The 21,211-nt window shown below is 43.7% G+C and overlaps 1 protein-coding gene across 3 annotated transcripts in view; it reads right to left on the bottom strand.

Moving 5' to 3' along the window:
* MCC (MCC regulator of Wnt signaling pathway) overlaps positions 1–21,211 on the bottom strand; it is a 405,732-nt gene that overhangs the window by 244,788 nt on the left and 139,733 nt on the right. Inside the window, exon 1 of one of the 3 annotated variants that reach the window (XM_004420306.3) lies at positions 15,679–16,292. The exons of the other annotated variants lie outside the window; for them this stretch is intronic. Within the exon in view, the coding sequence (XP_004420363.1) occupies positions 15,679–15,735 (57 nt within the window). The 5' untranslated portion in view covers positions 15,736–16,292. Of the gene's footprint in view, positions 1–15,678; positions 16,293–21,211 lie in introns of those variants that run through there. 3 annotated transcript variants of the gene reach the window in all.

Below are 21,211 nucleotides of genomic sequence, written 5' to 3'. Positions count from 1 at the left end.
TGGTGAATTAAAGGCGGGAATGTAAAGGGAAAAGTCCATCAAGTCTTTACCTAGGCTTTTTGACAGTCAGAAGAGCAATGAAAAGGTTAATTTCTTATCTAAATCACAAACCTCAGAACTCTCCACATAACTATCACGCTAACTTCTCAATTCCAACCGCTGTGCTAAGTAGTATTTATAAGACACCGCGTCAGCCTCATCATTTTGTGGCATAATGGCGCCAATCTTCCCCACCCAGCCCACACAAGCGCCAGTGGTTCAGGGCACTTACAGTCAGCCAAAGCATCGCAGGCTGATTGCTTTGATGAAAACTTAATTCCACCACTGAGGAATACTGCAGTCACATTTTGAATGAAATCTACCCAGTAACCCAGACCTCACTGGAATCCGTCATTAGCTCCATACGGTAACCTATGAACATTGATATTTTTAAAAACCTAACTTAGTGAAATGAATTGAAATCTTTATCATTCCCACTGGATTAAGAATCATTCACCCAAGAAAAGCAATTAACGTATTTCTGTCACTTGCAAATGAATACTGAAGCTTAACTGCAGGACTTCCCTACCTTTGTAAGAAAGGATATCTTTTTACATGTAGGGCACATTATATATAAAATTATTCTCCATGCCCTCATCCTTAAATACCACATATTCATTTCTAATTTGGAAAGAAACCTTGATAAGGCTAGAGGCATTAGGTTACCATCCTCACGAGTTCTAATAATTTTACTGTAGGTTAATCAGTGTATCAATGGACAACAGGGATTTCTAACAGGATGCTTTTGAATATCAGAACTATTACTGTGCATCATTAAACAACCAGAGTTTTGTTGTACTGAAGGCAATATGCTTTTAAAAGTAGAGATTTAGTCTTTATATGCATAAAGGGAGGGAACACTTGCAAGATGAAACAGAAGTAATTTTGTACCATATTGCTTTACTTGAAGTATGTCAACAAAATATTAGCATTGCCATCTTTCACATTTATCATTTCTAATACAATAACACAATCTAATTCCAGCTTCTGGAGCTACTCCCACCATCCCAGGACTAGAACTTGCTTCTAAACAGCCTCCACTCTGATCTCTTCTCTTCCTAGGAGAGAATACCCAGAGCCAGGCTCAGATGCCCCCATGAGATCTGGCTGGAAGCAAATCTCTCCAACCCCAGTCAGATTGAAGGGCCCCTGGGGCGCAGTGTTTGCCCTCAGAAGGAGATGGAAGGGAGGTGTAGTCAGGATCCAACTTCACGGAGAGGGAACCTGGGGATTGCACCACTAGTTGGTACAAAATAGTTGCCCTTCTGTATTTTTTTCCTCTCTTAGTCTTATTTTCTTTTTACTTCTTTTCATCATGCTTAACTGTCATGTATCCTGTCAACCACACTGTAAGAATGTGCTCAGAGAAGAAAGCATTTCTCTGGCCATTGGTAGGCTTCTGAGACAGAGAAATATGTGAACAGATCATATTACAGAGCACTAAGGGGTAAGTCAGAGGAACAAGCAGTGTTGCCAGACTGCATGGGGTACTTGGCGCAGCACTAAGTGGGAGGTGAGAAAGGCCTTCTAGAGAAGGTGGCACGTTGTAGAGCCTAAGATGAGCTGGTGTCACAGTGGGAAGGGAAATCACCGCAGGAAGAGGGACCGGCGTGAGTTTTTGTTTGAGAGGGCAGGCGGGAGGAGAAGGAGTACTGACTACGAGAAATTTTTGTATTACACGAGACTGTGCTTCTCCTTTCCCCTGTTGGATATTCAAATCGATCTGGGCTGGAGATACAGACTTTTGAGGCAACAGCTTAGAGACGGTAGTTTAAGCCATGGGAATGGGTAACATCACTGTAGGAGCGTCCACGGAGATGAGCTGGAGATGGAAGTTCAAGGGGTCCAAAACTTCACAACCAAAAATTGAGACATTAGAGCCTGAGGTCTACGACCTCTGTCTGTTTCCTTCCCGTTGCCCTCAGGTATATACTCTTCAGCAAATGACCAAACTGTCTACCATCTTCAAAACACGAGAGGGAATATTCCACCACTTTCTCCTTTATGACCATTAGACAAAACCTCCATAAAGGTACCATAGGTTTTAAAGAAATTCTTTTAAATGAAAAAGTTAGCTGTAAACGGAAACAGAGTTGGCCTTCACTGCTGTGGGGCACATCCCAACTTCTCTCAAACCCAATTACCAAGGCTGCTCTCTCACCTCCAGCAGACGTGCCTCCTCCCTCCATCACTGCTTTTCCAAAGCAAAGCTCCCACTGGCACTACTGCAACCTTCTTGCAGTTAACAGATCATAACTTGTAAGGGAATTCACAAAGTGTGCATCACTGATAAAACCTTATCTCCAAGAAAGATATAATTGTGCAATACATGAGCATGGTCTGTTTCTCTGCAGTGCATCCGTATTCTGGGCATGGCAGTGGCCTGAAGGGCCTTCGCACTCTCAGGTTATACCATCAACCAGGATGGTCACGTCCTAAGGCCAGTTCCTGGTACAAGAGGGATTGAAGACACTATAGCCAGGACAAAATTAATAAAAATCACAAAATTAATAAAATTTTAAGAGTAATTAGTATTGCCACTTGTTAGCTCATGAACATCCTGGCTCTGTGAATCCAAAATAGGAAGTATCCACCTTTCTTTTTTAAGACTTGCCAATATTTGGAAGAACATTTTCCCAGGTAATGAGCTTTTGACATCAAGATCCAGAGAGAAAAACATCAGCAGGCAGTGAGATTCTCAGGGTATCTGAATATTGCCTTCATGACATATTTGTCTACATTGAAGATCTTCTTTTCAATTATTTCAGTACTCACTTATACTACAGCTACTAATGTTCAGTTTAAAAAGTGCTTGTCGGGCCGGCCCCGTGGCTTAGCGGTTAAGTGCGTGTGCTCTGATGCTGGCGGCCCGGATTCGGATCCCGGGCGCGCACCGACGCACTGCTTCTCCGGCCATGCTGAGGCCGCGTCCCACATGCAGCAACTAGAAGGATGTGCAGCTATGACATACAACTATCTACTGGGGCTTTGGGGGAAAAAATAAATTAAAAAAAAAATAATTATAAAAAAAAAGTGCTTGTCTTCTACTTGGCACCTTGATTGTAGTAGCAAAATAACAAAAATAGCAACAACTATTATTATTGGTGGTGGTGGTGGTGGTATTAGCACAGCAGCAAGAGCTAACAAATAGTATTTACCAGGCACTTTGATAAGCACTACATAGGTTATGTCACTGGGCTTCGCCACATCTGTCTAGGGTGGGTGCTCTTATTATCCTCATCTTCCAACAGGGAATGTGTAGCCCAGAAAAGCAACCCTTCCCAGGTCACCTAGCTAGGAAGTGGCAGAGTTTTGATATTAGAGCCTGCAACTTTACTACCCGTAATTTTACAGACAGACAAACTGAGGTGATGAATCAGGTGACTTGACCCAGTGGAGAAGCTCATAAAGAAGGTGGCCAAAAAAGATGCCTGTCCTAGTCATTCAACATATTACCCTGACCCCAATATGTCTTCATTGCTAGCTGGGGACATGTTAATGCCAAGTAAGAACGACGCTCCATCTTTGACACTTGGGGATTTAAGGGTTTGAAGGCAGCTTTATCAGCATCAGACACTTTCTTTGGCAGTAATTACATGTATGTCCAGAAAGCATTTTCATAAGCAGCTCAGAAGCCCAAAATGAGAAACAGTCTTGGAAGTCGCTCTATCAATCACACCAGAAGGGACACTGCTTTCTGCCCCACGCTTATATCAGGGCATCCTGAAAAAGGGAGGATCCCAAATTTGAGTTTAAATCTACTCATCCTAAGTTGGAAGTAAAAACCCATCCTGTCCTTGGATCCAACTCACCTATTTTCCCCCTACTCACTATTAACGCCCTATTAACAATCAGCCAGGGCACTGCAGCCCCTGGACTATCTCATTCTCACAGTTCTCCTATAGGATGACTTACTCGCATCCAAATACTTAATCAGAAGTGCTCCCAATCAAGCATGAAAATAAATTAGATTTTGGTTTAACTAGGATTAGATTCACAGCACCAAGAAATAAAGAAACAGTTATCTAATCTAACCAGCCAGCCTCAGACTTCCTGGCTACTCTCCACAGGCCCCTCTTGCTAAAGCCCTCTCCTAAAACTCTTTAAATACTGTGAAATCACAGCATGTCAGTGAAGAAGTGTAACTCTTCAAAGCCCATAAACCTAACTCTTAACTCTGGCGCCTGCCTAACATTGCTAGAGATCGACAGTCTGTCCAGAATGAGAGTTGCTGGGTGTCAGCCTGTGAAATGCACGCTGGTCCCACGATGCATCAAGAGTGACTTCTTGGGCCGGCCCCATGGCTTAGCGGTTAAGTGCACACGCTCCGCTACTGGTGGCCCGGGTTCGGATCCCAGGCGCGCACCGACGCACCGCTTCTCCGGCCATGCTGAGGCCGCGTCCCACATACAGCAACTAGAAGGATGTGCAGCTATGACATACAACTATCTACTGGGGCTGGGGGGGGGGGGCCTTAAAAAGAAAGAGTGACTTCTTCCTGGAAGGAGCCTCCTGGGCTTGGGCAGATTCCTTTTGTTTTCTGTGGAGAAGCAGTTTACTCTCATATCTCATTTTACACTCACTGGTACTCCATCTGGAAATACCCAGGAGCGAGTGCCATGCAAAGCCCCAACCATGGAGAAAATCAGACATGGACTAAGGAGAAGAGGGAACTGATATCCAGAAAATGTGAAGAACTCCTACAACACAACAACAAAAAAATCCCAAATAATCCAATTTAAAAAGTGGGCTAAAACACATGGACAGAGAAAACTGGACTGTAGTTACCAGGGGCAGTGGGGGTGGGGGATGGGCACAAGGGGTGAAGGGAATCATATATATGGTGATGGACAAACAAAATGTACAACCCAAAATTTCACAATGTTAGAAACCATTAAAATATCAATTAAAAAAAAAAAAGTGGGCTAAGGGTTTGAATAGACATTTCTCCAAAGAAGATGTGGCCAATAAGCACCGGAACATCTGTAATCATTAGGGAAATGCAAACAGAAACCACGAGATACCACCTCACGCCCAATTGGATGGCTATTACCTAAAAACCAAAACAAAACAGAAAACAAGTATTAGCAAGGACGTGGGGAAATTGGAACCTTTGTGCATTGCTGGTGGGAATAATGGGAAATGGTGCAGTTGCTATGGAAAATGGTATGGCAATTCCTCAAAAAATTAAACATAGAATTACCATATGGCCAGCAATTCCACTTCCGAGTATATACCCAAAAGAAGTGAAAGCAAGGACTGCTATTTGTACACCCATGTTCAGAGCAGCATTATTCACAATAGCCAAAAGACAGCTCAAGTGTTCATCAACGAATGAATGGATAAAAAAAATGTGATACATGCATACAATGGAATATTATTCAGCCTTAAAAAGGAAGGAAATTCTGACACATGCTACAACATTGTTGAACCCTGAAGACATTACACTGATGGAAATAAACCAGTCACAAAAAGACAAATATTGTATGATTCCACTTCTGAGGGATCTAGATTAGTCAAATTCATAGAGAGATAGAAAGCAGAATGGTGGTTGCTAGGGGAGAGGCGGGAAATGGGGAGTTAGTGTTGAATGGGTACAGGGTTTCAGCTGGGGAAGATGAAAAAAGGCTGGAGATGGATGGTAATGAAGGTTATACTACAATGTGAATGTACTTAATGCCCCAGACTCATACACTTAAAAATGGTTAAAATGGTAAATTTTATGTTATGTCTCTTAAACCACAATTTTAGAAAAAAAGGATAAGAGGGTTGACCAAGTCATGCACCGTCAACACACAGCAGCTGGCAAACCAGCCAGACAGTAAGCCATCTCCTTATTCCCCCGAAAAACGGCACAACTGCTCTTTTGGATTTTTATACCTGCTAGACCCGTAAAAATCCACTGAACACAGACAACTACAATACACCCAAGAATCATAGAGCTAAAAACAGTGTTCTAACTATTTTAATAGTGTGATTAGTAGTAATGTCGTATGTAGACAAGATTTCCTGAAGAATTAGAGTTTCTCCTTTTAAAATAATTACAGAATATTACGAAACACATACTTTAAAGCAAATTCTAGACATAGAAACAGAGGAAGTCGAGGCAGAAGAGAAAAACAGATCCCTGGGAATGAAAAAAAAAAAAAAAATCCAGATTCCACATTTCCCCCTCTGCCACTAGCCAGCCTTAGTCAGACCTTGGTTTCCTCATCAGTCATGCAAATAGTTTGGATAAGATAAACTTCAAATCAAAGATAAACTTAATGGCACCATTCAATAGAAGCATCTCCTTTGTCCAATCCCATGTTTACCAGGCAACTTTCTGGTCATAATGTGACTGCCAAATAGCTTCTCAACAGGAAAAACGTGTCAGCTTTCCAGGATCCTTGGAGTTACATTTGTTATAAATCAATAAACTGATACTAAAGTTCATAAAATTAAAGTCAGTGATTCTAAATGATTGAAGGAAATTGGTCCAAGTGACAGTGGAAAGTAGAGGCCAGTTTTCCTAATTCAGACCCACCCATATTCTACATCAGCAGCATCCATCCACACTGAACCATCCATCAAGGGAAGGCAGTTTTCAAATCATTCCTGGGCGGTGTCCATGCCATTCAGTTCTTTAAACCATTTCTTTTAAGGGGAAAATGAACTCAAATACTCTGAAGATGTCCAAAAATTAATTATAGTTTATTTTTATGGTATATAACAATTATTTCAGATTGGAGAAAGGGATACAATTTCAAAGTCTGGGAACGTGCATAGGCTTTAAGGGAGTAAGTGAAGCAAAAAGGGAAGCATTTGGTGACTGATCACTCCACCCTCTTCTGAAAAGACTTGCTTTAACAGGCTTCTGAGACACAACCTTCCTGGCCTTTTCTTTGCTAGTTCCTCCTCTTTCCGACATCTCCTCCACCCTGCCCCACGGTAAAAAAAAAAAAAAAAAAAAAAAAAACATGAAAAGGATTAAAAAAAAAAAAAAAAAATCAACGCAGGCACACGTTCAAAACCTTCCAGGGAAGTCCCGATTCTTTCCCATAGCCTACGAGGCTACAGGTGATCTAGCTTCTCAGTTCTCACCTCCTTCGCTCTCCCCTTGCTCACTGCCCTCCCAGCCATATCACCTCCTTGCTTAACACATCAAGCATGCTCTGGCCTCTGCACCTTGGCCCTGTTCCTCCCTCTGCCTGCAATGATTATCCCCCACCTCTGCCTGGCTCTATCCCTCATTTCATTCAGGTCTCAAATCAAAGATTCCCACAGACAGGTCTTTCCTGATCACTAGAACAGCACCTCTCCCTCCTCCATTCCTGTGTATTTTCTCTTTTTAGCACATATCACCACTGGACATACATCTGTCTTGTGTACTGTCTGTCTCCCTCTAGAATGTAGGATCCACTAGATCAGGGACTACCTCAGTTTTGTTTGTCTGTATCCCCAGAACTTAAAACAGCACCTGGCATGTAGAAGGCACACAACGTTTGTTGAATGAATAAATGAACGAGGAATAGAGAGTAAGTTAGAGTAATAATGACCAAAAGAAATTCCCTCAAATGTGCCCTTTAACCAAAATATAAAAGTGGTCAATTCAACACAGCTGTCACACCACAATGGCAACTGGGGTTTGGTCCAAATAAGTACCTTTGAGGTTTGCTGATGCCCTACTATGTCACATATTGCCTAGGTGCTGTCCCTGCCTTCAAAGATCTCGTGGTCTCCCAGGGAGGCCGTGGATAATTACAGTAAGTGTTCTGAACACAGATGACGGAAGGAACAACTAACCTGGGAGGCTGGGACAGGCCCAGGCAGAAGCAAGAAGTCATTGGAAGTGTGTCACGAGTTATATGGACAAGTCCACACAACCCATAGGAAACAGGGACGAGCAATTACTCCCACTCGTACCACGCAACCAACCAGAGGACTCCACTGCTTTTCTAATTGCCAAGCAATCTTTTTCCACACTGGCATTCTTCCCTTGACAACTGCTTCAATATTTCTCATAAATCCAGCTGGAGTCGTTAACTGACATGTGTGTACACACACTGGGGCTTCGTGAAACTTTCTGTTCTCAGGTAATCAAACACCACAGCCTTTGGCTTAAGATGCATTTCCATCTCTGGCCCCATCTGTCTCATCACCCGTTCCAAGCACTGATCAAACCTCGTGACAAGGAATATGTCTCAAAATATCCCCACCCACCAAAGCATCAAGTAGCTTTTACCACACAGTTTTCCCAGCCCAACAGGCTTTTATTGTTTATTTACAAAGTTAACAAATCCTAACCTATAGCTTTTTGTGTGACAAGTAGAATCAACAGCTGCTAATTCTGGATTTTTTTTCCTAAACTTTCTCCAGGTTTAACTTGTTTGCTGAGTTTAAGAAATATCTTGAAAGATTTGCATATATAAAGTGCTTTACAACCTCTAAGTCAATCCTTATGATGATGCAAACCTTCCAAAAGGTGTCTTCTTTCCCCTATGTATTAATTTTGGCCGTTTCTATTCAGTAAGAGAAAAAGGACATTTGCTAGAAATTGAGGAATAGCTCTGTGGTCCCAGTAAATATTTACTATATAAACTGAACTTCTGTTTATCTGTGTAATCCAGGTTATTCTCTCCTTGCTTCTTTCAGGAAAGAAACCACTGCTAGGAATCTAGGTGTGGCTGGGGGGGTTGAGAAAATACTTGCATATAATTTATCTCTGCCATGACATCCCCTTGCTGATGTAAAAATCCACATCCTAACTACTATCAATTTTCTGAGTCTTTTTTGGGCTTGTCTGATTCTATAATCTCACTAACACGAACCTCTTTCCTAGAATCTAGAGATTACTTAAAATGTAATCTTGGTTTTCTAAAATTTGATTCCTTGGATCAAAACCTAAATTTGAAATCTTTGTTCATCAACAATTTCTTAATTTTGCAGTGAATGCAGGTTTCATCTTCCAGTTACAGTCTCCTGTTGGAGGAAGCCTTCCAGACGACCTGCATCGGGTAAATTAGCTTCAGGCAGCCATTAAAACAGTGCCCTTTAGTTATATCCTGGGTATCACCATCACGTTCCCTACTCTAGATGGGTGCCCCACTCACTCCAAGTTCCAGCACCTCAAAGCTGGTAGCCACAGTCCTGTAAGTACTTCCTTAATATGAAAAAGTCTTGGGATTAAGTTAAAAACTTTCCGATGGGACAAAGCACTTCCTCAGAATCAAGGTTCTCTCTTTGCTTTCAGGTCCATGGCCATCTCAGTTCCTGATCATCTGCCTGGTCTTTGACTATCCTCCTCCTCACACTGCATTTCTCCTCCTTCTTGTTACTTGGACTGGACACCTGGTTCCAGCCACACTTGATCTACTTCTGCTTGCCCACTGGGTTTGACTCACGGCCTCACTGCCACGTTCAGCATGTGCTTCCTCAGGACCTGGCCGCCAGCAGCTGCCTTGCCACGCAGCCCTGGCTGCTGACTTCACTGGGCTCCCTGGCTTTCTTCACCAACCTCAGCACTCTGCAGCCCCACAGTGATTTAGCCAACGGTGGCAGGAACCTAGAGTCCCACCTGCAGAGGTGGGAAAATCCCGAGTCTCGTGACAGAACAAGGCTTATTCTCATTCTGGCACCTCAAATATTGTAGCACTAATCTCTGAGGCGCCTCTGAGTGCACACGCAGTGGGAGAGGGGTCGTGGTGCCCCTATCTCCCTTGCAGGAAACGAGAACAGAAGGGAAGGCCCTCCTGGCTGAGGATCACCCTATTCCTTATCAACAAATCTACACTTAGGGCTACGGAAAATCAATGCCTAGGATTCCTCTGTCACTTGGAGGTGATGTCAGTGACCATATCCCTTTAACCATATCCATTTGATTTTTATCAAAAACCATTATCTGTATATTACATAGAGATTACAATACAAATCAAGTTAAACAGGCTTATTAAATAGAATATTCCCTCCTAGGAACACGTGATCAAAAGCTGAGAGCAGTAACAGAAACTAATGAAAGGAAACAAGTGCACACATGGTGGAGCTCTGGAGAAAGACCACCTGCGCCGACTCGTAACTCTCCCATTTTTAGTCTGCAGTACTCCCTTTCGCTTTCCACAGTTTCAGTTACCCGCAGTTAACCGTGGTCCGAAAAGTATTAAATGGAAAATTCCAGAAATAAACAACTCATAAGTTTTAAATTATATGCCATTCTGAGTAGCATGATGAAATCTTGCGCTGCCCTGCTCATCCCTCCTGGGAAGTGAATCGCCCTTTGTCCAGAGCATCTACGCTATATATGCTGTATATACTACCATACACTCCCAGCCCTAATGGCCCATTAGTCACTTAGTAACCAGCTCCTCAGATCAACCGTCGTGGTACCGCACTGCTTGTGCTCAAGTAACCCTTACTTTATTTGATAATGGCCCCAAAGCACAAGAGTAGTGATGCTCGCAATTTGGATAGGTCAACGAGAAGTTATTGTTGTTGTTGTTATTGAAGTTATTGTTGTTAATCTCTTACTATGCCTAAAAATTGAACTTTATCATAGGTATGTATATATAGGAAAAAACATAGTATATATAGGGTTTGGTACTAACCACAGTTTCAGGCATCCACTGGCGGTCTTGGAACATATCCCTCACGGATAAGGGGGGACTACTGTATCTCACAGGGTTTTTTGATAATTAAGCATGTCGATACCTGGGAAATGCTTAGAAAATTTTAGCAATTACAAACCACTGAATTAACAGCTAAAAGACAAAACAACAAAAACTATTGTCAGGCATTGGGAATTAAGAGACCAGGGTTTTAGACAAGGCTCTGTTGTTTTGTGGCCTCTGCAGTAGATTAAAAATGGTTGCAAATTCTTTGCCACATCCCCCTAGGAGAGGTGGGATCCATTTATTCACCCCTTTGAATCTGGGCTAAGCATATATTTTAGATAAAACACATAGAAGTGGACCCTGTGCCAGTTTCAGTCCTACATTTTAAAAGAACTGGCAGCTTCCACCTCCTTCTTCTGGGAACCCAGCTGTATGCTGAGAGGAAATCCAAGCAGCCACATGGGTAGCCCATGTAGGAGAGAACTGAGGTGATCACTCAGTGCACAGCCAGCACCAGTTTGCCGGCCATGTGATTAAGCCATTTTGGAAGTGGATCTTCTAGCTCCAGCCACAGACACAAGTGTTCACCCCTGAGCTCTGCCCAAATTGCAAAATCATAAGCAAATAAGATTGCTATTCTAAGCCTCTAAATTTGGGGGCAGTTTGTTACATAGCCATAGACAGCCAAAAAAAAGCCTCAGACCATGCACTTCAATCAGTTCCTCAAATTCTTTATTTACAAAAAGGGAAAAAGAGAGAAGAGGCAAGGTGTTCATTCATTGAAACATCTGTAGAACACCTACTACTGCCAGACTCTGTAACTGGTCTTGACACTGCTCTTCTGGTGCTTATAGTCTATGGCTAAGACAGACAATAACTCATTACAATGGAGAGAAGTATAAAGAAGTATAAAGGGGTGTGGGATACTAGGTGATCTTACAGGCCCTTCCAACTCTGGTATTTTGAAACTTGATGATAAAGAGTAAGCATATCTGTGAGACAAGCCACTTAGAGGTAGTCATACAAGATCATCTATCTAGAGAACAATTTTCTCCTATACAAATCTACCACTTAATTAGAGTATCAATGAAGATGTGGGGTTTCAATAGCTACCCAACAAGCACATGGTGAAAGCGAGGAGAGCTGCCAATAGAGCCTACCTCCATTCAGGAGTGCAATAATCTTATGAAAGAGGCTTTGAATAAAGAGAGAGAGAGAGAAAGAGAAGTATGATTTCCAGGGGCAACTAAGGTTTCAAAGTGAATAGTGACAGGAGAATGTTACCTGTTCAGTGTTTAATATTTAAAAGGCAAAGAATATAAGTTCATCGCTTCAGACAAATTATTCTTTAAGTAAGGAAAGAATATTTTTTCATCCCCAGAGGTTTTAATGATTGCCAGGAAAGAACAAACTCTTAAAGGTAAATTTTTATTTTGCTACATAAATAGGTAGCTGTCTACCAGACAAACAGATCCAGTAGACACCTATCCTGCAAAGATGAGTAAATTCAAGTCGTACCCTGATAACGCTGCAACTTAACACATCTTCCTCCCAAAGTCTGAATTATTCTAAGAACCAAGTCATGTGATTGTAGTAGTGAAACAAGGTTAAACTACGTACTGGTCCCACAAGTTTTAGCAAGACAAACAGAACTAACTGCCGACTGAAAACCCATGGCAGTGAGGAAGAAGATTGAAAAGACTTCCCTTGACAAGGTTTGGGAGAATTTAATCTAACACTGCTGAAACTGAGTCCACTTTGCTTCTTGATCATGGGGGAGGGAGATTGAAAGCCAAACATGTAATCTTCTAAGTACTTTTGATTTGGCTGATGTTAAGTCCTTCCTTAACTTCACATTAGAAAAAGAAAAACATCCTTTGAGTCTGATAGGGACAGCTAATAGCCAAGAAAAAAGAATAGCCATTCATGCTTCTCAAATTTTCCTTTTGCATTACTGTTCCTAATGCTAAGGATTAATTTGCTTTGGTTAAAGTGTTCAGATTTGATATAAGCCATTTGTGGCCATGGATAAATAAAAATGTTTTGAATGTCCATAGGCAGAGGCAATTTTACTATCTCCTACAATCATCTCACAGGATCTTAAACAGCTATTGTTCAAACTAAAGACACAAAAGGAACACATTCATGAATTTCCTGTTTTTCCATTTTAAAGTTCTCACACATGCAAAACACCTCATGCCCAACACCCAGCTCTAGGTCTCCTTATCATGAGTCCCTCACACCCAAATCCCAGTAGGGCAGAGGCCAATACTTCAATTCTTGACCAAAGCTGGCTACTCTCAGGAACAGGACAAGCAGATTACAACTAGAAATTGATTCAAGTCACTCCCCTTTGTTTAGGATGTTATGGAATGGTGTCAACGTTACTGTCACAGAGTCAGTGACTCCTGTGGCTAGAGGACACTTGTAAAAGTGGTAAGCTCACAAGTCAACACCAATGAGAGAGGAGATAACCAGGATAATGCTGGCCCCTTTCAGAGTTTTTCCTGCCCCTGAAATGCCTGGTGAACATCAGGCTGAATCTGACCCCTCGGTGACCTCCAGACAGCATTGAGGCTCCTGGGTAATAAGAGATATGGCACTAACAGGCCCCCTGAGGGTTTTTATTAGCTCCGCTTCCAGGTGAGGAGGAGGAACCTACTGTTAAAAGGGGATGGCAACTACACCCCCCAAGAAGTTAAAGCAAAACCAGTGTACAAGAGAAAAATTACAGTGAAAAGAAGAAACTCTCCTTTACAGCAAAGATCTCATGTGAGAAATAGAGATGAATTGTATTCAGATCTATGGATTCATATGCATACTGATCTATGGATATTATAGAAAAGGTAATGCTCCAACTACCGCCCATGATAAACTAAATTGAGACTTAGGGTCCAGAAGGAATGAACCACACACACACCCCCTGGCCTTACAAATTCTGTTTAGACGTACCCTAATTTAAAACATGTACAAAAACTAAAAATAGCTACCCTTACAGTCTATAGCAACTACTCAACCTGCAGAGAAACTAGGACTGCAGGAACGGAGGGGCAACTAAATCACCGAACCTCAAAAGAAGGCAAGAAATGAATGAGCAGACACTCAGGGAAGGAAAGAAAATTTGGTAAAGGACAGGATTGGGGCAGGAACTTGTTTATTTCCTTAGGGACAAAACTATGTCCTATAATGCTCAAATATTATTGCTCCAACTAATGCAGGGGCCATGAAGCACCCTCAACTCTTTCACGTGGCCACAAGTTTTCTAAGGAATACTTAAGGAGTGGCTACAACCAGGGAACGACTGGCAAGTTTTACATCCCACCTGAGTTTCACAGATACTCTGGGTTCATCTAACCCACTCACTGACGTGCCAATGCTATTCAAGTCAGTCCAGATCTCCTCTCTCTCGATTCAGCATTCTAGTCACCTTCATCCTAAATCTGTGATTCACTTTTAAACAAAGGTAACTGAATAGCACACTTCAGATGACAGAGAGTTGAGGCTGCCACATAGAAATAAATAATGTGAAAGGCTGAGTAAGGACTCTCTGCAAGATATATGCCTTTAGTTTTTTATTTTTAAATGACCTCAGAAGATAAATCAAAGGCTTCTCATTAAAGTGTTAGTAATGGAGCAGGGTCCTGGGTTCTATTTTAGATTTGAAACCTCTCCCTGAACGTAAAATCGGCAAAAATCAGGTCTTCGTGCCCCTTCACCCACCTCCCGTTTTGAAGTTAAGCCCTCACTCTTAACACCTCCCCAGCCTTCTACATCACAGTGGAAACCACACGGATTAGGAAACGGCTCTACCTCATTTGGCCAACACCTCAAAATGCTACTCCAAACCGGAGCAGGGACAAAACAGCAGCAAAACACTCAGAGCCCCAGGCAGGGGCGGACTGCATTCCTGCTGGATACCAGACGCAGACCTACTCGGGTTTCCCCGGGGCCATGCCCCCCTCTCTTCCCCATCACCAGCCCTCTCCCCTCAATGAGGGCTCCATCCTTTCATTTTCCCTTCACGGTTGGTAATCTGACATCACCTCTATCTGCCTTCCGCCTGTGTTTACACTGGTCTCCTTTTTTCCCCTTTCCTCTCTTCAGCCATACTCAACACACACAGAGTATTTGTTCTACTTTTGCTCCCATAAATGGCTCAGTAATGGTGCTACAGGAAAACCCACAGCCACCAAGCATCCTGCTGTAGACACCAATCACAGGGACCTCCTCCTCTCTTCGGAGTATCCAGTTCTGTAGATTTGCCATCACCACTTTTCAGGCATTCAAAGCCTTGGGGGGGATGTGCCCGAGGCATCCCTAAAGTCATCAAAAAAGGTGGCTTTGAGCATCTTACCGCTCACATATTTGCATACCGTTTGATGTAGCTTTAATTTCAAAGCTGGTCTCAAACACTCAAGTGAATATGTTACAGTGAGAGCCAGGAATTGCAAATACGCTTGCCTCAAAGACTCAGGAGTCCAGTCCCGGGCAGGAAATAAAGTTCTAAGTGGCTTTGATGTGCTTCCTCCCCAACTCCCCTTCCCAGCGCGGGTCATTCATCTCCGCCGAGGAGAGACCACCTTGCCTGAACTTAACCAAACGCATCACACGTGGGAGCCAAGTGGTAGACTTAACAATCCAATAAGCTCCCCAGCCCCACCAAATTAGTTACCATCGGTTTAAGCTCAGCTGGGATCCTGGTGTATTTTGCCGACTACGAAAAGGCATGTTGTACATAAATTGGGGGAAGGGGGTGGGAAGGGGCAGGACCCGGACCGCGGAGAGTAAAATGCCTCGGCGGCGTAGCGCGAGCTTGTTTCTTTCTTAAGCCACTCATTTCAGCCTAAAATATCAAGCCAGTTCAGGTCATTTCCTGAGTTGCACTACAAGTTAAAACAAGATCCAGAAAATCTATTAATCTTTAATTGCGCTGCCTCCAGACTGCGAGCACGAGGGGGTGGGGTGTAAGGCTGGGGGAGATGGGGAAGGAGGGGGGTTTGTCGAAAAGCAAATGTCTAAGAAACCAGAGCTCCCGACCTCAGCTGTGTCTTACCTCACTCAGCTCGGCCGAGGAGTCGTTTCCATATTTCATGGCAACTCCAGAATTCATGACTGCACTTTTCAGAGGCGAGCTCCTCCTCCTCCAGGTCTCGGAGCTTATGAGTTGGGCTTAACAGGCTCGATATCCACTGCTTGGTCCCTTCTGGCACATTTTAGTCTAGACAGCCATTTTCACCCAGGACAGTGGCGAAGCCCAAACGGAGGAGGCAAGCACTCCCAGGAGCAGAGCCGGCTCGCGTTCACGGACGAGCCATTGCTGCAGGAGGCTCGGTGGCGTGGCGCGCTCGCAGCTGCTGCAGCGGCCGAGCCGGCGCGGAGACCCGCCCGCGCGCGCCCACCGCCGGGTCCCGGGGCAATGCCACCCTCGGCGCCGCCTCGCCACTCCTACGGTGCCTCGCCGCCCCCCATTACCCGGCTGGAGGGCACCTCCCAGCAGGATCCGGCACCCTAGAGGGCTTCGGCGAGCTCCCGAAGAAAACAGGGCGGCGGGGCGAGGAAGATCCGCGCCTCGGGGTCCGGGGAAGGAAAGAAAGCTAGAGAGAGCCGGAGCGGGGCCGCACTTCACGCCGAAGTTTCCCTTCCGAATCGTTTGGAGTTGTAAGTGGTTTCTGATTGAACACAGCTGTCTAGCTGCTGGCTACGGGCTGCGCGGAGGAGGCGGGGCCAGAAAGAGAAAAGGGGGAAAAAAAAAAAAAAGGGAGGAGGCCGAGCAGAAGAGACTGTGCGAGAGAGCAGGCATCCTTCCAGCTCTCTGCGATAGTAATTACAGGACCCAAGTCCAGGAGGGAGAGAAGAAACAGGAAAGCCACCTGAGTAATTGTGCAGAAAAATTAAAGAAACAAAAAACAAAACACTTCCCTCCTGGAAGCCACTTTCCATGATTTAATAAGGTCAAGACAAATCTGAACACTACATCGGGCAGCGCTGTGCACTTCTCATGGTACATTAAGATTTTACAAGAGTATGGGGCGGTCATTTTCCCCAGTCAGTCTCAAGTCAACACTGAGGGTGTAAATTCACTGTCAAACTGCCTCTCAGTCGCTGGGGCAGATTACATTTTCTGCATGTCCATAATAAAGATTAAGATGCCCCATCCCTTGAAAGATGTAAGACAAACTCAAATTTCCCCTCCTCTCCAACCCCCAGACCGTCCTTAAAAATATTACATTTCTCATCCTCTTCAACCCCCAGACCTTCCTTAAAAATCTTACTGCTCATCGGAGCAGAGCTAGATTTGTATTTCTGGGATTTGGAGAATGACTCAGAAAAGAAGCAAGGGGCTGTTATATCCAACGTACTCCTGGAATCAGAGCTCCCCTCCCTCTTTGAGTTTCCCTGAGGTAATGTGTCTTGTGGGGAGAGAGGGGGCCAGGACTTGCTCTCCATAAAGTTGCAAGTCCCACTGAACTTGAGATGCACTGAAAAATGTTCTGATCCTTTAAAACAGTAGGTCTGCGAGATTGTTTAAGAGGCCTCATCAGTCTCTTTCAACACAATGGGAAAAAAATGTCTCCATCTCCAGTGACAGACCTGGGCATTTCCTGAAGCCTTCTATGAAAAAGCCATTGTATTGTTAATTTCCAAGATCTTTTCTTTTCTTTAATCAATAGGATGTTTATTTTGCTCTTTAAGAAGGGCCAAAGAAGGGCCGGCCCTGTGGCTTAGTGGTTAGGTGCACGCGCTCCGCTGCTGGCGGCCCGGTCGGATCCCGGCTGCGCACCGACGTACCCCTTCTCTGGCCATGATGGGGCCGCGTCCACGTGCAGCAACTAGAGGGATGTGCAGCTATGACATACAACTATCCACTGGGGCTTTGGCGGGAAAATAAATAAAGTCTTTTTAAAAAAAAAAGAAGGGGCAAACAGCTTGACTATTTGCATATGTCTTCTTTCCCCTCCCCCTTCCTGTTGAGTTCATTCACTGCCTGATGGAGGCATTACTGGGATGAGGAAGTTTGCTGCTTTTTCCGAGCAGGGGGTCCCAAGTTCTGGGGCACTGCCAGACTAGAGCACATTCAGAGAAGCTCTTCTGCACGGAGGAGTTGGGAAGCCAATTATTTTACTTATTTATTCATTAAAACCTGTTGAAAACTGACTATGTGCTTGCAGATAAAGATGGTGGTAAAAGAATATAAAAGTGTAAGGAAAACTCAAGCACTAACCCTGCCCATAAGGTGTTTACAGTCTCATAAAACATAAATAGAAATGACAATTCTAGATAGAAAATGATACTTGCCATAAAAGCAGTACAAATGAAGATCTATTGCAGTTCAGAGGAGGGAAATAGGATTTTGGCTAGGTTGGGTTGGAGAAGACTCCTGTAAAGGAATTCTTTACAGATTCCTGTAAAGGAATCTTAGGAGAGGCAGTGTGTGAGTTGATCTTTGAAGAATGGCTGAGATGGGGAGTAAGGCGTAGGTATCCCAGGCAGTAGGACCACTGTGAGAGAAAGTGGAGGAAGACTGGAATGTGCAAAGCGTGAGTGGTGTTCCATTCTTGAGTGGAACCTGGATTAGATAAGTGAGCTGAAGCAAGATCGTGGACAGTTTTGAGAGCCAGGCTAAAGAAATGGGACTTCTGATAGGCTCTCCATTGCCTATTTCTGCCATTGAGCGCAGAAATAATAGGATCAGAGCTGTGCTTTTAGACATTCCAGTGGATTTGTATCACACTCATGAGTAACTAACGTGAATTCAAATGTGTTGCGTGTGATTCTGGTGTTTAAAGAAACATATTTTTCATACTATATGGTCCCTAGAACCAAGCAGATGACTTCATCTGGTGTTCAACCAAAAGAAAAGTGATCTGTTCCAAAAGTGGAGGAAAAATTGGCGGGTTGAACTAATTCAGAAACAGTATGTCTATAGATTCTACTTTATGGACAATATAAGGCATTTTCAAGAGTAATGTTGACTATATGGGATTTTCTTCTTAAACAATGACTTTAATACTTAAGCCCCACATTAGATGCAACTTCACTAGAATCTGGCAGCAGTAAATGTGGTAAGTTGAAAGTGGAAAATGAACATGCCATTTGGACTATCCCAACAGTCGAGCAAGAGGCTAAAAGGGCCTGAATTAGGGCCGGCCCTGTGGCTTAGGGGTTAAGTGCACGCGCTCCACTGCTGGCGGCCCGGGGTTCCGATCCCGGGCACGCACCGACGCACTGCTTCTCCGGCCAGGCTGAGGCTGCATCCCACATACAGCAACTAGAAGGATGTGCAACTATGACATACAACTATCTACTGGGGCTTTGGGGGGGGGGGGGGAATAAATAAATAAAATCTTTAAAAAAAAAAAAGAAAGAAAGTAGAGAGAAACTGTGGTGGAAAGAGGAGAACTTAAAGATGTAGAATTTGTCTGAGTGGAGTTTTGGGCAATGTCCTCAACAAAAATAGGGATTCTAGAGAAAAAATGGGTTAAAGAGGAAACTACGTTTGGGATATCGTAAGTTTGAGGTGGCATCTGGATATTCAAGTGGAGATGTTCAGCAGGAAGCTTTAAATGGAAGTTTAGAGATAAATCAAGGTTGAGATGGAGATAAAGGTTTGGGGTTACCCCTATTAGAATAATAAATAAAACCATGAAATATGGTAAGGTTGCCAAGGAAGAGAGGGCAGAGAAAATAGACAGGGCCTGAGGACATTATCTTAAGGAAGGTCTTTTTCATGGAGGGGAAAGAATAAAAGAGGAAATGGTGGGGAAGGCCAGCTAGAGAAATGGGAAGATGGCCAGGAGAACTCTGAGTCTGGGAGTCTGAGGGAGACATTGTCAAGGCAGAAGGGGCTGCATCAATATTATATGCTACAGGGGCGGGAGAAGCCTGAAGACTGATAAAAGAGCATTTCAAAGACATTAATGTCCTTCAAAGATAAATTTCTACATAGCTAAGGATATAGAATGCAGATTACCACAGGGAATGAGGGAAAACTGAGGGCAGTAACCATGCACTACTCTTTCCACAAATTTGATGGTGACAGGAAATCGGGAGATGGGATGATTTCTTAGGGTAGGTAAGCAATGTTGAGTAGAGGGTAGAATGGGCATACTTGTAGTCTGGGGCTAAGGGAAACCTTGCAGATACAGAGAGAGAAGGGAGATGGAGCAAAGTTCCTGAAAAAGGAGGGAAAGAAAGAGCCAAGGACAAAAACCATGAGATTAGCTTTGGAGTAGGCTTGGAGAGGAGGAGGAGGATTCTGATGCTCCCGCCTAGGAGGCCAGAAACAGTTGGAAGAGCTGGAGAATTTATAGACTAGAAAAGAGAATCCTTCAGAGATACATAATAACTAATAGCATTTATTTGAAGAGTCATCCAACTTCCTCTGTGTGATTGTGGAGGGGTAATGAAGACTAATGATAACTTATAATCAAGTTTTAACTTAAGGAAAGGAAAACCATAAAACTGTCTGTCAATGAAAGGAAAATAAAGTAGTTGTAATCCCCACCTCTGAAATTGTTCAAGCATAGGTTAAAGGCTGGTGGGACACAGTGAAAGCCAGTAGTATCCAGAGGAGAATTTCATGCAATGAGGGAGCATCCAAATTAGTTTTCTTTCAATCTAAGATTCCATGAAATGAAGATTTTTTTTTGCTATAATTTAAATGTTTTGTGTTTTTTTGTTTTTTTCTTTTTTTACTTCGTAGTCTGGTCAGGAATCAGGCTGGGAATCTCTACTATCGAGAAAGCTAAGATATTGCTATAGACAAGAATGCAACTGGATCAATACCCTAAGTGCATTAGAAATACAAGGAGCACCTCAGCATGTCATCTCAGCACACCAAAGGGGAATAAAGCCCCAAGTGCATTTCCAATATAATAAGAAAAAGGGCTCAAGATTAGCGTTCACTGTAGTTTACCAAGTGTATAACTGCATGCCTACAAATCCTTTCATACTGTGGCTGTCTCAACATGATCCCTATAGAAGAGCTTCTCCAAGTTCTGCTTCAGCAGAGAGTGGGCTCCTAACAGAGAGGTGTGAGCAGGAGGTGGCAGGGGAATTTACCAAGATCAGGAAACAGGGCTGGGAGGACGAAAACCTGCTTTCTAATTGGGCAATACCCTGGGGCCTGGGTTCCCCTCCTTCCTGGGCCTTGTCTTCCCTAGAGGCTTCTCATCTCTGGGAGAAGAAGAAGTGGCAGTTATAGTCCTGGGAGAGTTTCTGGAAAAGCAGAAGTTGCCGTTTGCATGAGTGGATGGGTCTGTGTGCCGATGGCATTGTAGGCACACTGGCATTGCATTTTTGCTGTAGGGGCAGCCTGGCCCCTCTGTGTACGGCTGCTGACCTCAGTGAATCTCTACACAGTAGGGATTCTATTCTGGGTCTTGTCTCTCCCTCTACTGGTAATAAACATCAGATTAATTGAAGCAATCTTGGGTAAAAGTCTTGAACCTCTAGCATTAAGGAAATTGACTGAAACTTGGGGACTGGCTGACCTAAGCCTTCGTCTTTACCCCTAGGGTGGCCAAGCCACCTTTGCCTGCCACAGCAGTCCACTGTGCTGAGTCAGGCCTGTCCTCCTCCAGCCC

The sequence above is a fragment of the Ceratotherium simum genome, chromosome 4 (genome assembly GCF_057802395.1).
Source record: "Ceratotherium simum simum isolate JZ-2026a chromosome 4, ASM5780239v1, whole genome shotgun sequence".
In the NCBI taxonomy this organism is placed as follows: Eukaryota; Metazoa; Chordata; class Mammalia; order Perissodactyla; family Rhinocerotidae; genus Ceratotherium; species Ceratotherium simum.
The sequence above is the reverse complement of the archived record's forward strand: the minus strand, read 5'-3'. Positions and strand labels throughout refer to the sequence as shown.